We start from the raw sequence: 15,813 nt of genomic DNA on the forward strand, positions 1-15,813 counted from the left end.
CTGCTCCCAACGAAGCCATGGCTACCAGCACGCCTTCCTCCACAAGTAAGGTCTCTACTGCCACCGCAGCAGTTAGCATTGGTCCCGCAGCCTTCACTGCCCAGGCCGTTAGCCCAGCCGTTAGCATAGCCGTTAGCCTAGGCTCCCCAGCTGGTACTGCTAACCCCGGCTCCGTTAACCCAGTCCATGCTACTAGCACAGCCGTTAGCCTAGCTTCCACAGCTAGTGCTGCTAGCGTAGCTCGCGCTGTGCGTAGGTCTCGGAGAGCTGGTAGTGCTAGAAAGGCTAGCTTAGCCCCACCTGCTAGACCACCGGTGGTTAGCACCTCAGCTAGTCCTACTAGCATAGGCCCCGCGGTCCTCACTGCCCCGGCAGCTAGCACAAGCCCAGTAGCTAGTACTGTCCCGGTAGCAGTTAGCACCTCAGCTAGTCCCACTAGCATAGGCCCCGCGGTCCTCACTGCCCCGGCAGCTAGCACAAGCCCAGTAGCTAGTACTGTCCCGGTAGCAGTTAGCACCTCAGCTAGTCCCACTAGCATAGGCCCCGCGGTCCTCACTGCCCCGGCAGCTAGCACAAGCCCAGTAGCTAGTACTGTCCCTGTAGCAGTTAGCACCTCAGCTAGTCTTACTAGCATAGGCCCCGCGGTCCTCACTGCCCCGGCAGCTAGCACAAGCCCAGTAGCTAGTACGGCCCCTGTAGCAGTTAGCACCTCAGCTAGTCTTACTAGCATAGGCCCTGCGGCCCTCACTGCCCCGGCAGCTAGCACAAGCCCAGTAGCTAGTACTGTCCCGGTAGCAGTTAGCACCTCAGCTAGTCCTACTAGCATAGGCCCTGCGGCCCTCACTGTCCCGGCAGCTAGTACAAGCCCAGTAGCTAGTACGGCCCCTGTAGCAGTTAGCACCACAGCTAGTCTTACGAGCATAGGCCCCGCGGCCCTCACTGCCCCGGCAGCTAGCACAAGCCCAGTAACTAGTACTGTCCCTGTAGCAGTTAGCACCTCAGCTAGTCCTACTAGCATAGGCCCCGTGGCCCTCACTGCCCCGGCAGCTAGCACAAGCCCAGTAGCTAGTACTGCTTCTGCAGCAGTTAGCCTAGGCTCCGCAGCCTTCACTGCCCAGGCTGTTAACACTGCCCAGACAGCCAGCTCAGGCCCTATAGCTAACAAGGCCTCTGATGCTGGGACCGCCCCGTCGGCCGGCAAGGCCCCTGTGGTTAGCTTAGCCCCTGTAGCCAATGTAGCTTTGGCAGCTACCCCCTTAGCTCTCTCAACAGACACGGGCCCCATAGCTAACAAAGCCTCCGATGCTGGGACCGCCTCGTCGGCCGGCAAGGCCCCTGTGGTTAGCCTAGCTCCCGTAGCTTGCACAGCTAGCAGAACCTCTGCCCCCACAGCTAAGTCAAGGTTTTATTCTGTTAGGAGGCTCAGGGTAGGCTTGTTCTCTACCACTAGCTTACTCCCTCCTGCTACTGCTAGCGAGGCTTATGCAACTGGCAGAACATTTGGTGATAGAGCAGCCTCTGCAGTAGCTACCTACCTAGCTGCCCTCGCGTGCACAGGCCCTATAGCTAACGTAGCCCCAGATGCTGGGACCGCCCCTTCGGCCGGCATGGCCTCCGTGGTTAGCACAGCCCCTGCCGCTAGTGTAGCCTTGGTAGCTACCACCTCAGTCCAGTCCGCTAGAGCCCCGTCTGCTAGCGTAGCATGCACTTCTAGCAGGTCTCAGAAGGCTAGCAAAGCTAAGAAGACTAGCATAGTCCTTCCTGCTAGTGTAGCATCTACAGCTAGCACATCCCCCACTGCTAGCAGACTCTCTGCAGCTAGTACTGCTCCTGCACTTAGCTCAGCCCCTGCTAGAGTACTCCAGGTTGCCTATGTAGCCTCTACCACCAGCATGTCTCCCACTGCTAGGACTGCCCCTTCAGCTAGCAAGGTCAGTTTCCCCACTGCTAGGACTGCCCCTTCAGCTAGCAAGGTCAGTCTCCCCGCTGCTAGGACTGCCTCTTCAGCTAGCAAGGTCAGTTTCCCCACTGCTAGGACTGCCCCTTCAGCTAGCAAGGTCAGTCTCCCCGCTGCTAGGACTGCCTCTTCAGCTAGCAAGGTCAGTCTCCCCGCTGCTAGGCTGCCTCTTCAGCTAGCAAGGTCAGTTTCCCCATTGCTAGGACTGCCCCTTCAGCTAGCAAGGTCAGTTTCCCCACTGCTAGGACTGCCCCTTCAGCTAGCAAGGTCAGTCTCCCCGCTGCTAGGACTGCCCCTTCGGCTAGCAAGGTCAGTCTCCCCGCTGCTAGGACTGCCCCTTCAGCTAGCAAGGTCAGTCTCCCCGCTTCTAGGACTGCCCCTTCAGCTAGCAAGGTCAGTTTCCCCGCTGCTAGGACTGCCCCTTCAGCTAGCAAGGTCAGTCTCCCCGCTGCTAGGACTGCCCCTTCGGCTAGCAAGGTCAGTCTCCCCGCTGCTAGGACTGCCCCTTCAGCTAGCAAGGTCAGTCTCCCCGCTTCTAGGACTGCCCCTTCAGCTAGCAAGGTCAGTTTCCCCGCTGCTAGGACTAGGACTGCCTCTTCAGCTAGCAAGGTCAGTCTCCCCGCTGCTAGGACTGCCCCTTCAGCTAGCAAGGTCAGTTTCCCCGCTGCTAGGACTGCCCCTTCAGCTAGCAAGGTCAGTTTCCCTGGAGCCGCCCCGTCGGCTAACCCCTCTGTCTCGTCCGCTAGAGCCCCTGCTGCTAGCCACCTAGTCCTGTCCGCTAGAGTCCCTACTGCTAGCGCCTTAGCCCCGCCGGCTGGTGTAACCCTAGCAGCTAGCACAGGCCCGGCAGCTAGCATATCCCAGGTAGCTAACCCAGTTTCTACTGCCAGTTTAGCCCGTTAGGGCAACTCTAGCTGTCCCTGTTCCTCCTCCGGCTCCCGGGGAGACCCCGACGTCTGGTCCGGGTCATGCTCCTGTCCCCGGGGAGTCTCCTGCCTCCGGCTCCTCGTCTGGTCCAGCCCGACGCCGTGGTCCACGCCGTGGTCTACGCCGTGGTCAACGCCGTGGTCTGCACCGAGGTCGATCTGCACCTGGAGAGTCGTCTGGTCCAGCCCTGCGCCGTGGTCAACGCCGAGGTCTGCACCGAGGTCGATCTGCACCTGGAGAGTCGTCTGATCCAGCCCTGCGCCGTGGTCAACGCCGAGGTCTGCACCAAGGTCGATCTGCACCTGGAGAGTCGTCTGGTCCAGCCCTGCGCCGTGGTCTACGCCGTGGTCTACGCCGTGGTCAACGCCGAGGTCTGCACCGAGGTCGATCTGCACCTGGAGAGTCGTCTGGTCCAGTCCTACACCGTGGTCGACGCCGTGGTCAACGCCGAGGTCTGCACTGGGGTCAATCTGCACCTGGAGAGTCGTCTGGTCCAGTCCTGCACCGTGGTCGACGCCGTGGTCTGCACCAAGGTCAACGCCGGGAGGGGCTCCCATCCGGGGTCCCGCCCCCGGTCCCAAGATCTCCACCTGGAGTGGTCCCCGTCCGGGGTCCTGCTCTGGGGTCGTCGCCTCCGCCCTTCATCTCCGGGCCCCCTCGTTCGGTCCCGGGGTCTGCACCCGGAGTGGTCCCCGTCCGGGGTCCTGCTCTGGAGTTGTTGCCCTCGCCCCTTTGTTCCGGGCCTCCTCACTGGGCCCCTGCCCCAGTGCCTGGCCTCCGCCGTTGGGCTCCTGTCCCTGTCTCCAGTCCCCCTTACCGGGGTCCTGTCCCCGTCTCCGGCCCCCCTCGCCGGGTCCCTGTCCCCGTCTCCAGCCTCCCTCTCCGGGCCTCTGTCCCTGTCTCCAGCCTCCCTCACCGGGCCCCTGTCCCCGTCTACAGCCCCCCTCACCGGGCCCCTGTCCCTGTCTCCAGCCTCCCTCACCGGTCCTCTGTCCCCGTCTCCAGCCCCCCTCTCCGGTCCTCTGTCCCTGTCTCCAGCCTCCCTCACCGGGCCCCTGTCCCCGTCTCCAGCCCCCCTCACCGGGCCTCTGTCCCTGTCTCTAGCCCGCCTCTCCGGGCCTCTGTCTCTGTCCCCCTCTCCAGTGCCCCTGGTCCCGTGTCCTGTGCGCCCTTCTCCGGGCTCCCCTCTGGTCCTGTTCCCCGGCCCCCCGGCTCCAGTTTTCCGTGTCCTCGTCCCCAGTTTTTTCCGGGGTCTCTGCCCTTCGCCCTGCCTGTCTCTGGACGGTCTTATGGGTCGTCTGGGAGCCTCCCCTTCAGGGGGGGGTACTGTCATAATCTGAACTATCTGGACACAGACAATACTCTGCCACCCTCTGGCGCTCTGTTTGCGGTACTGCAGGAGTGCCTACTCTGGAGATTATTGAATGTGTGTATTAATGTGTTCCCCTTGTATTTGTTATCGGTCCTGTGTGCTCCCCAGTATGTTCAGATGTCTGCCTATTAGTCTAGTGTCCTTGTATTCATTGTATTATGTGTCCCTATTATCCCTGTTATTGTTAGTGTCTAGTCTTGTCCCCTCTGTGTATTCATGTTCCTGTGTGTATCCATATTCATGTTCCTCTCTTCCCCATGTGATTAGTCCTCCTATATATTCTGTGCTGTCCTGTTACTTCCCTGTCGGTTTGTAAACGTATCTTGTGTTGTCCGTTGTTGTCAGAACATTATTATACCATTGTGGTTGTGATTCAGCACCCTTCCGTGTTGTCTCTAATTCGTACCCTTTGTTATATAATCATTATCTGCCAGCTTAGGCTGTGGTACTCGTCTTTATTGTTTTGTTGTTGTAGTTGTACTCCAAAGAAGTGAAGTAAAGCCTCTTCTCAACTACACCCCGCTTGTGTCCTGCCTCTCTCTCATTCCTGTATTGCGCCTGGGTCCACACACCAACAACCAGATTCTTACAGGAAATCGCGATCAGACAATTGGAATATTCTTATTGGGATACCTCCTAGTTTTTAAATTAATTAAGGACTATATGACATCAATCCTACTTTGATCCAACAATGATTTCACATCGATCGCAACGATCAACGTATATAGTATTAAAAAAGAAATGGCGTTGCTGACGATCAGAGCATCAAAAAACGACCCCCCCCCCCTTTGATGCATTCATGATGAAACATAATACCTATTATATAACGTGTCCGGGTGAGCAACGCGAACACCTTTAGCGCGAACGTATACATGAAAAAATAATTTTTTACATGGTGGAAGAGGAATAGTTACTGTATAGTATTGTCTCCATAGCTATAATATAGAATATAGATATAGCCCTGCAAACATGGTGACGCACAGTGAAAATCCCTATCTTTTAAAGCATGGTCCATTGACTACAAGGATGGATAAAACGGCTGGCGCTGAAAGTGTTAACTTGATGAATTGATGTAAACATCCTGTGTTGCTAGCTTGTGATGCAGAGGAACATTGATAAGGATTTGATAAGAATCATTATGACAGAATTGATAATCTCTCAGCGACCGGTTCCTCTTACTTATTAAAAAATAAATGGATTGAGAAAACTTACCAACACCGAAGCCCTGGATGGCGGTGAGGTTGAAGGCCTGCATCCTGTCCTGGTTGACATCTAGGTACAGTCCATTTCCCAGGTACAGTGATTCATTCCGGCAGGAGTAGGAGTGTCCAATCTTAGCCGCAAAGAGACTCATCGATTTGTTGGAGGCGGAGTAGCTGTTCTTTGCTGCAGCATTGAAACAGAAGAAAAACGTTGAGATTTTAAGATGCAGTCTGAAAACCACAAAAAGTGAGAATTAAAGGGGTATGTCACCTATAAAACTCCTGAAGTTCGGGGCGTCCTACTGGCTCACCACTGACCATATTCACACGGCGGCCATTTTATTCTTATGTCATGCTCAAGTTGGGATTCCTTTCCGGCCGCCGTGTGAATATGGTCAATATTAAGGTGCATAACATGTAGTCGCAAAATCCTAGGTTTGAAACTGACCTCTGACCTCTACTGCAGTCATCCCCCTCCTCTCTTGCCCTGATTTCCTGTCTAATAGCAGAAATGCCCTAATATATATATATAATACTGTACTATATATATATATATTTCTTTTTAAATAAACATCTGAACTTCATTTGGTCCTATAGTCATCAATGTAGTGGATTTTCCAAATAATATTTTATATTATTTCTACGGTCTAGTTCACTAGATATTTGGTTGTAATGGTTTGTTTTGATTTGCGTTCCTAAAAAAACCCTTAATTCACTGTTCTAAAGAACTTACTATCTTGAAAACAATATTCTACGTACACTATCCCTCCATAGATCATTAACTTATGCTATCTTCTATATCCTGTCCTTTCATTGAGCGGTAAGTAACACAACACAAGGATTCAGCATTCCTCATAAGATAAGACTCTCAATAATATTATCTTACAAAGCAAATGAACTTACGCAACACTATTTACAGTTCTTGGATGTGTGTGTGTGTGATTGTGTTAAATGAATGAATCAGCATTCTTATGTGGAGTATGTTAAAAAAAAACAAAGGGATTAGAAAGAAGCAACCAAACGTGCCTTTCTGCGTAGCTTTAAACGTAGTTGGTAAGCTGTTACTGGAGCTCAACCAGGAACCTACTGACTATATGTATATATAGTCTAAAAGATACACACACAAGGAAGTTTATGAACCTACTGACTATATGTGTATATAGTCTAAAAGATACACACACAAGGAAGTTTATGAACCTACTGACTATATGTGTATATAATAGTCTAAAAGATACACAAGGAAGTTTATGAACCAACTGACTATATATAGTCTATATGAATTGAAAATGGGGGACCCTGATGGAAACAAGACAAACGACTTTCTCAGGTCTGCATCCCCTTAACAATTGTGTGTATTGAGCCGTACTGTAATGTACCCATTCTGCAATCTGTTAAATAAAGTTTTCATTCATTCATTCATTCTAAAAGGTATACACACAAGGAGGTTTACAATGAACCAACCAACTACTATATCTATATTTAGTCTAAAATATACACACACAAGGAAGTTTATGAACTAACTTAATCTTAATAATTACCAATATTGTGCAATAGCTGCCTCCAGCTAAGATATATCGATGCAAATAAACTTCCGACATGACCTGATTAGAAGGGTCTAAAGTTTCAAAGATGCTCCATAGATATTAACAATAGATTTGAGCTCCACATGTCTAATCTGACTCTCTCTCCACCCTTAACCTCACTGGTGTTCTACAGTCATCAGCGTATAGCTTTACCTCCAGGGGTTACGTCCAAGGGGTACGTCAGGGAGAACGCCACAGCGTCGACATAGACAACATTTTGAGTGGTGTTCTGATGAGAAGAAGAAGAAAAAATTGGATAAATGAAAGTTCAAAATTTTTAATACATTTTAATCGTATCTCCTGTGCTGGCACAAGCACTACCATAGCGTGGACTGGAGAGATAACACACAATACATATAATAATTCATGGAAATATACTAAAAAGCTATTTATGGCTGGTAAAAATCTCTCTGGCAAAAATGTAACATGTGTATGTATTACAAATAAGTACATATATTACATATAAAGAAATCCTTTACTTTTTACGTTTTCAGAAAACGTTTAAGTTCCCCTGCTGGGGATGGAATCCTAACCTTAACCCTAACTTTATGTCTTAACCATAACCATTAAGCGAATGTTAAAACTAACCTTAACCCTAACTTTATGTCTTAACCATAACCGTTAAGCGAATTAAGTTCAAACTAAACTCTAACAATAATCATAGTAATTTTATATAGTATAATATCTACATCCTGTTATCAGCACTGCACACTTTTTAGAACTGTATATAGTCATCTTTATTTTAGTCATATTCTATCTTATTTGATTCTTATTCTATGCTAATTTTATTGTATTTATATTATTGGAAGCTGCTATGGTCGAGGAACCACAACAAATTGAATTTCACTCTTTCTTTGCTGTAAGCCATAAGGTACTGAATGACGTGACAATAAAGGAATCTGAATCTGAATCTGGTGGTGAGCACTCGCCGGCAACTGCAATGAACGCCGGATAAACTTGCAGCGTTTTTTTTTATTTTTTATTTTTACTTTTGCTGATACATTACGTAAACATATGGCTATAACATAAAGTACATTATGTACCTTTTTTTCCTATGGTCAATTAGTACTTTATTCAGGTTTTCTGACGAGACGGTGTTGCAGATTGACCACACACCAAGCCTTGTGATGTAAAGCCACATCACAGACACACAGACATTGCGGAACGGCGGACGTTACAACATTACATACAACTCTGATTCATCATTTTGTCTCCACAAGGCCCAGGTTTCCTGGTCACATGCTATAAGAACGGGCCAAACCTCATCAAACCTGCTTCCTATATTCCTATATTAACTGAACCTCGGTTGACTGAGAACATTCTTCATGATATTCACAATATCCCACAACTGGCTTGACTATGATCAGACCAATTAAGTGTATCATTAATCATTTATCCTTGACAAACAGTATGCAGAACAATATTTAGAAAACGGTTTCATGACATTTATCTACAATCAAGGTAATTAGGTTAAGATACGGTGTTGTGAGTCCAGGAGTGTTGACCCTTTTCTGCCTATTAGTCATTCCTTCCACTTCATTCTAGTTGTGTGTTCTAATTATAGCTATATTTCTTATACCAAAACATCAGAGGCTTCTTCTGTACATTGTAGGGTTGGGTTATAGGGTGTGGAGGAATTTACCAATCAAATATAGACTTGGTTAACACAGCTCAAACAGAGTATCAAGTACAAATAGGTCGAGTTATTGCTGGATGACTCCAGGAGAGACACAGGACTAGTATCCCCCCAAAGAGCTCCAAAATCCAGTAAAACCTAGGTCTTTATAGTAGAGAGAAAGGGATTGTGTGTAGATCGGACCAGGTATTGGGTTGGAGGGGGGCCAGGGGGGGGAGTTAGAAGGTGGGGTGGTGGTATCAGGTGAGAGACAAAAGGTGGATAAATGGTGGAGGGTAGACAGATGTGGTGTGGGGGGAATAACAAGAATGGGAGGGGGGTTGGAACATGACTGGGAGATTGTTTGAGGGGGGAGGGGATTATTATTCCACAAGGGTTAAATATTGGTACATCTACCTTGTTGAACATGAAGTTGATGGTGCCTTCTCGGAAGGTAAGGGTAATGTTGGCTGTGTTCGCCTTGCAACCCCCATCTGCTGCCGTCAGCTCGGGCTGAACAATAAATGTCCCGTTGGCCTGAAGGTCAAATCAAGAGGAAATAAGAGAAATCATACACATGATTCAATTCAGCCATATTTAATTAATTGAGTGCTTTGGACAAAGAACCATACAGATTAACTATGTTTACAAACCTTCAAAATAATCTACAGGCGCTCACCTATGTTTCCAGTGTTCTGTCCATTCAGTTAAAGTAGAGGTACCGAACTCTGTACTTTTTTTTTTTTTTATCCACTTTTTCTCCCATTTTCTATATTTTCTCCCATCCCAATTTCGTATCATCCAATTCAACCCTCCCCTGTCACGAACGCTGTTTCTTGCCTCCCACAAGCCGGCTGCAATGTGGACTAAGTCATACATAGCACAAGTCCCCTCCGGTACTTGAGGTAACAGCAGTCGCATCTTTTCACCTGCGCAGCTCGATCTCTCAGTGGCGAGGAGTAACGCGTGGGAGGCTCACGCTGCCCCAGACACTTCCTGATTCTACTGCGCAGGCGCACCAACCGACCTGTGGGAGTCGCTGTCCACAACACCCGATCCCCACCCATCAGTTTCCCACCCCTTAATACGGCCAATTGTATTAGTACGGACGACCAGCCAAACTGAAAACAATGTGGAGAGCTGGATTCGAACACGCGAACCCAGCGTCTCCACATTGGTGGCGAGTGCCTTGCCCACTACACCACCTAGCCGCCCCCGAACTCTGTACTTTTAACGGTACCGACCGAATTACATCGGTACTACCGAATACCGTTTCACGCTAGATCAATCGGTACCAAATTTCGGTACCTTTGCATATTTAGTATAAGAGTGTAATATTACTAGACAAGAGGGAGCCTTTTCCCAAAAATATATATTACTGTCCCATCTCTTGGGTCTTTGGATGGCGAGATAATGTTGATATTTAAACATTTAAAAACATAATACATGACCATGCGATTTATATTGCTTTATTGTGTTACACAATAAATAACTAAATGTTCTAAATAAATAACAATGTTGAAATTGAGAAATTAGGATTGATTTTTTACAACTGAAATTAAAAAATTTGTTATTACAGAAAGAGTTATGTACCACTGGCTACTGATACCGAATTCCAGGAACTGGTACCGGTATCGGTTCAAATGTGAACGGTACCCAACCGTAGTGATGTGTCACGGTCACAAGTGATTTGCATTGACTTCACAACTGTAAATACACACAGGTTGTCAGAACGGACTTATATGGTTCTTTGTCTCAAGCGTTTGGATGAGTCAGTCCCTAAGTAAACATGCAGAAGGTGAAACACAGCATAAAACATGTAGCTGAACGGCTGAGCTGTACTGACATTTCATAAGTTCTGAAGGGTTCTTGTTTCCGTTTTCCACAGGAACTTCAAGAACCATGATGGTTGGGAGAAGCGTAGAAGCGACAGTAACGCTGCGTATGGCATTTTGCATGTTTAAGTAGTCTAGATTAGATTCAAATGTATTGTCATCGTACAGCACACAAGTACAGTACAATGAAAATAATCTGATGTATGTACAGTATTATTATGTACCCCAATGAGAGTAGGTATGGGATATATACAGATATAGATATAATATATACAGTGTGTGTGTATATAAACAGGAATATATACAGGAATATAAACAGGAATATATGCAGATATAGATATATACGTTACATACAGTATTATTGTACATGTAGTCAGACAGTGTTATATGGACAGACTATAGGTTGAGGTAGATAGTTACAGTGTAAGGCAGTTGTAGGCAGCAGATATAAAGTGAGTATAGGCAACATAGTTCAGAGTTCGTACAGTATGGACATGAGTTTTGTTGACTGAGCAATGCATGGGGCTGTTTACCTGGGAGACTGGTCTGTGTTAATCTACCTATAAATCATATTTCAGGGTAAACTTTGCCAGAGGAGGGAGACTGGTCTTGTAACACAGATTCTAATCTAAAACTGTCATCCAAACACATCACAATCAAGGATTTTTTTCTTTTTTAAGTCATCATGTCAGAATACCAGCGTTCTACGCTCGGCTTGGTGCCAGATGTTGGTACCAGTTTTATTGAAGCCCATATTCAAATTCAAAATATACAAGCTACCCAAGGAAATATATATCAACCAATATTACAAACGTTAGCTAGTTAACAATGCAACACATTGCTGATGATGATTCTGACATCCGAGGTAATAACCTGTTTAAATGGTCCTAAACGAGAAGATGGCTGATCCCATTCAACTCAATGTCAGCCGAACTGGACGTTTCCACACGTGGCACCGCTGTGCGTTCACGCGCTACACAGTGACATGTTGACCCTTACTTCTTTTATTTCCTTGACCACAATGAGGAAATTAAAACTAGGGACGCACTGAAGCCACGTCGGTGCTTCCCTACTTCCTCCCCGGTGTGTAAAGGCTGACTGTTATCCATCACAACCAGATGTGTTGTCAGCTGCTCATGTGACTGTTGACTCTTGTGAACAATGTCAAACTTGGGAACAAATGTCAGTTTGTCAGTTAAAGAAACTAAATTTGGAGATAAAAGTTTTGGTTGCTTTTAGACTATATATACATATAGTCAGTTGGTTCATAAAAGTCCTTGTGTGTGTATCTTTTAGATTATATATATGTAACGGGTGGTACCGCGAAGCACAGTCACGATGGACTTCAGATGTTGTGAAGTGACTGGGGCGAGTAGCAGTACTATGGGTTAAACTCACTCTCACCCTTAAAAGACACATAGACACGTTGCAAAGCAGTGAATTCACCTCTTGGTATAGTGGTCTGTGCTGTCGACCCATGGTGCGGCAGACCACGGGTTCGAGACTCCCTCTGGGCATCGACGTTTAAGGTGACGATGTCACAACCGTTATACATAGTCAGTAGTTTTGTGGTTGAGCTCCAGTAACAGCTTACCAACTATGTTTAAAGCTACACAGAAATGCACGTTTGGTCGCTTCTTTCTGATCCCTTTGTTTTTTTTAACGTACTCCACATAAAAATGCTGATTCATTTAGCACATCTGATATGATATGATCTTGCACGAGATAAGAATTTTGATAACTATGTAATAACGATGATGTCATAATGGCTGCTGGCCACTGGAAGCTACCGAGTGGTAAGATTCTAAGATAGAATTATGCGAAAACATAAAAGAATAATGAAAATAAATTAAATAAATTAAAGGGAGCATTGTTACCTTGGGCGTCATTAGTCTGATCTGCAGTGCCATCTTAGCCATCCAGCAAATCACGCCTTTTTCTGTCACGTTGTAGCTTCCCTGTATCAAGATGACACTTGGGGTAGGCTTAGGAGGGGTGGTTGTAGGTTTGAGGGTGGTGGTGCTAGGTTTGAGGGTGGTGGTGGTGGGTTTGAGGGTGGTGGTGGTGGGTTTGAGGGTGGTTGTAGTGGTGGGTTTGAGGGTGGTGGTAGTGGTGGGTTTGAGGGTGGTGGTGGTGGGTTTGAGGGTGGTGGTGATAGGTTTGAGGGTGGTGGTAGTGGTGGGTTTGAGGGTGGTGGTGGTGGTGGGTTTGAGGGTGGTGGTGGTGGTGGGTTTGAGGGTGGTGGTAGTGGTGGGTTTGAGGGTGGTGGTGGTGGGTTTGAGGGTGGTTGTAGTGGTGAGTTTGAGGGTGGTGGTAGTGGTGGGTTTGAGGGTGGTGGTTGTGGGTTTGAGGGTGGTGGTAGTGGTGGGTTTGAGGGTGGTGGTGGTGGTGGTGGGTTTGAGGGTGGTAGAGGTGGTGATAGGTTTGGAAGCAGGGGAGACAGTTGCAGGCGGTTTGGCTTGCAGACGGGGTCTTGAGTCATCAGTGTTTGACAGTGCTTCAGTCAAAGAGAGAGAAACAAATTCATTACATGGTCATCTTTGAGTGGATCATCTTTATTTGATGCATGCAATGAAAATGTTGTTCTATATTTACAGAAACATTTACAGAGCTTTGTTTACACTGAAACCGGCTGACCCTTGAACATGTGGGCTGTGGGGAATTACATGCAAAGATTAAACATTTCTATGTACAGTTGAATGTCTGAATAATAGGCCGTAATTTGATAAGCTACATGGCCTATTACTACGCTATAGGGCCTTTACTAAACTATAAGCCCTATAGCTTAGTAAAGGCCCTATAGCGTAGTAATAGGCCATGTAGCTTATCAAATTATTTCTCACCTGATAGTAGCCTAGCGAACGTAACAAATGCTTTAATGAATATTAGCCTAATGTTAAGCCTGTAGGGGAGACTGGGGTAAATTGAGCATAGGGGTAAATTGAGTCACGCCTTGTTTCTATGAAACCGTAAAAAAAAAGTGAGCATGTGACCAGAAATTTAGGAGGAAGGCACCATTTCATGGAGTCTGTGAAGGTAAGAGCCACATGGCCAAAGTGGTTAGACATGTATGTCCAAAAAAACATTTTTCACTCATGAAAGTGAATTTAATTTATCATCAATTTCATGAGGGTTGTGTTTACTTTAGACCAACATAGATCATTTAAATTTTGTTTTATACCTCAGTTGGGCTATCAATAAGCTGCAACATGAGGTAGTAAACCTAACATGAAAGTGCACCAGTTTAGCTGTTGGGGCTAATTAATTACATAATGGTATCTCTGGGATAAATTGAGCCATTTGGCCAGGGGAAGGTTGCGCCGCAGTGGTTCATTTCAGAATGTTCAGATGTTCATTATTTTTCAAGTTCCAAATTCAGATTTAGGGTTTTCTTTCAGACCGCACTTTAAGGCATTCTCAGGCCTATGTTGAAATGGTTTCAAATGCAATAATAAAACAAAGCTAGGCTGAATTGTGTTTAATAAATAAAAAATATATACAGATTTGAAGTAGTGACTGTTATTTCATTCAGTACAGACATGTATAACTGTGGAATATCTTAATCCAGGAGGGGATGGGGTGGGGGTATATGGGGATTGGGGAGGGGTGTTAGAAGAGGGGAGAAGGGAGGGCGGGGGGAGGAAGTAGGGATGGAAGGAGGGAGATGGCTCAATTTACACCCTGCTCATAATTTTTACTTTATGATCAATTTACCCCATAATACAAGGGACATATCAAAACAGAAACAGTTATGTTCACCCTGATTCCGATTGTCTGTAGGGATTCACAGCGTTCTGAAATATATGCTGATATATCAGTTAGCAACAAAACTATAGTTGCCTTCATGTAGATCCTGATATGAAAAGTGGCTCAATTTACCCCGCCTCCCTACTAGGCAAAGTAGGTATACAATAATGCTTTCACATTTATTTGACTCTAGTATGAATTCTGGGATTTGCATTTGTAGCAGTAGCCCTGGCATAATTTGAGACTCGAATGATGTTTGCAATGTGAATTTGAGTTTAAAATAGAAATAGACATCATCGTTAATTGGCCGAATAAAGAATGCACAAACTGCGGAGTAATGCTTTAATCTTTGCGTAAAAATGGCCCTTCAACTCAAGCATGTGACTCGGGTATGAAATGCTGTGCTCTCTTACTCCAGGAAGGTACACTAAAGCTTAGAACTAAGAGGAATAATTTTCACAATGTCATTATAGCCTAAAACGGTTAATGTAGATTTATAAGCCAATTATCTTGGACTAGAACTAATGAACTAGATTTTTTTTTGAAATGGTACATCCTAGATATATAATAAGACTGACTTGTTGTTACTACACCTTTACCAAATGTTATGTTGGAGAAAGCAGGTTGCATTTACTTACCTGAGGCGACAGCACATATTGCAAAGAGTAAGAGAAGTCCTTTCTTCATTGTGACAGTAATATGTGTCCAAAAGCAGCGTATACTGGACTGTTCCCGAAGACAATGCCTGTCTTTTAATGTCAGCTGCTGAATGTGCAACTCAGCCAATACGGAAGCATCTCAACTCAGCCGCCCCGTGCTCACTTGATAAAAACACAGGAAACGAAACAAAACGAAACGAAACTAAAGATGACCACAAGGAAAAGTGTGTGTGTGTTTGCGTGTGTGTGTGTGTGAGTGTGTGGGGGTGACTGGGGCAAGTATTGCTCAACAATGTAACCAACTGGTAACTTTGCTGTAGGAGAAAACGAACGTTATGTGTCTAACCTGTATTATACAACGGCATGTATCACAAACAGTACTGTATTTGCAAATCTGGTATGTCATAAATGTATAGATGTAGCAGTACTGACTATCTGTATGTCATGTATGTCATATATGTCTATATGAATTGAAAATGGGGGACCCTGATGGAAACAAGACAAACGTCTTTCTCAGGTCTGCATCCCCTTAACAATTGTATGTATTGAGCCGTACTGTATTGTACCCATTCTGCAATCTGTTAAATAAAGTTTTCATTCATTCATTCATGCAAATTTCTCGATTCTGATTGGCCATTTACACGTCTTTATTGGCAACAATCCAGAGTAGGGGGTATCTGCAGAGCCGCAGAGCCAGGCTGGACGGGTATAAGTGGTCTGGACAAGTATAAGTGGTCTGGACAAGTAGTTGCGAATGGGGGGGGGGGGTTCGTCTCGTTTACATAGGTACATTATACATAGACAGTAATGTTACATCTAGACATGTAATAATAGAGTCAGTGTGTCAACAGTTGGAGGATGTGTGTTTAGTTGTCACTTTGTTCCCTCAAAGATGCTGCTGCCAGCAGCTGGAGAA

General features: G+C 46.1%; 1 protein-coding gene across 1 annotated transcript in view; it reads right to left on the reverse strand.

Moving 5' to 3' along the window:
* The window catches only part of LOC311228419 (uncharacterized protein), a 29,879-nt gene extending 14,798 nt beyond the window's left edge, over positions 1–15,081 (reverse strand). The window contains exons 1-5 of the mRNA XM_084314326.1: positions 14,877–15,081; positions 12,369–12,988; positions 9,074–9,193; positions 7,195–7,270; positions 5,469–5,642 (exon numbers count right to left, since the gene is read on the reverse strand). Of these exons, the coding sequence (XP_084170452.1) occupies positions 5,469–5,642; positions 7,195–7,270; positions 9,074–9,193; positions 12,369–12,988; positions 14,877–14,925 (1,039 nt within the window). The 5' untranslated portion in view covers positions 14,926–15,081. The remainder of the gene's footprint in view (positions 1–5,468; positions 5,643–7,194; positions 7,271–9,073; positions 9,194–12,368; positions 12,989–14,876) is intronic.
* Positions 15,082–15,813: the final 732 nt, after the last annotated feature.

Source organism: Notolepis coatsorum, assembly GCF_963971535.1.
Source record: "Notolepis coatsorum genome assembly, chromosome: 1".
NCBI classification, from domain to species: Eukaryota; Metazoa; Chordata; class Actinopteri; order Aulopiformes; family Paralepididae; genus Notolepis; species Notolepis coatsorum.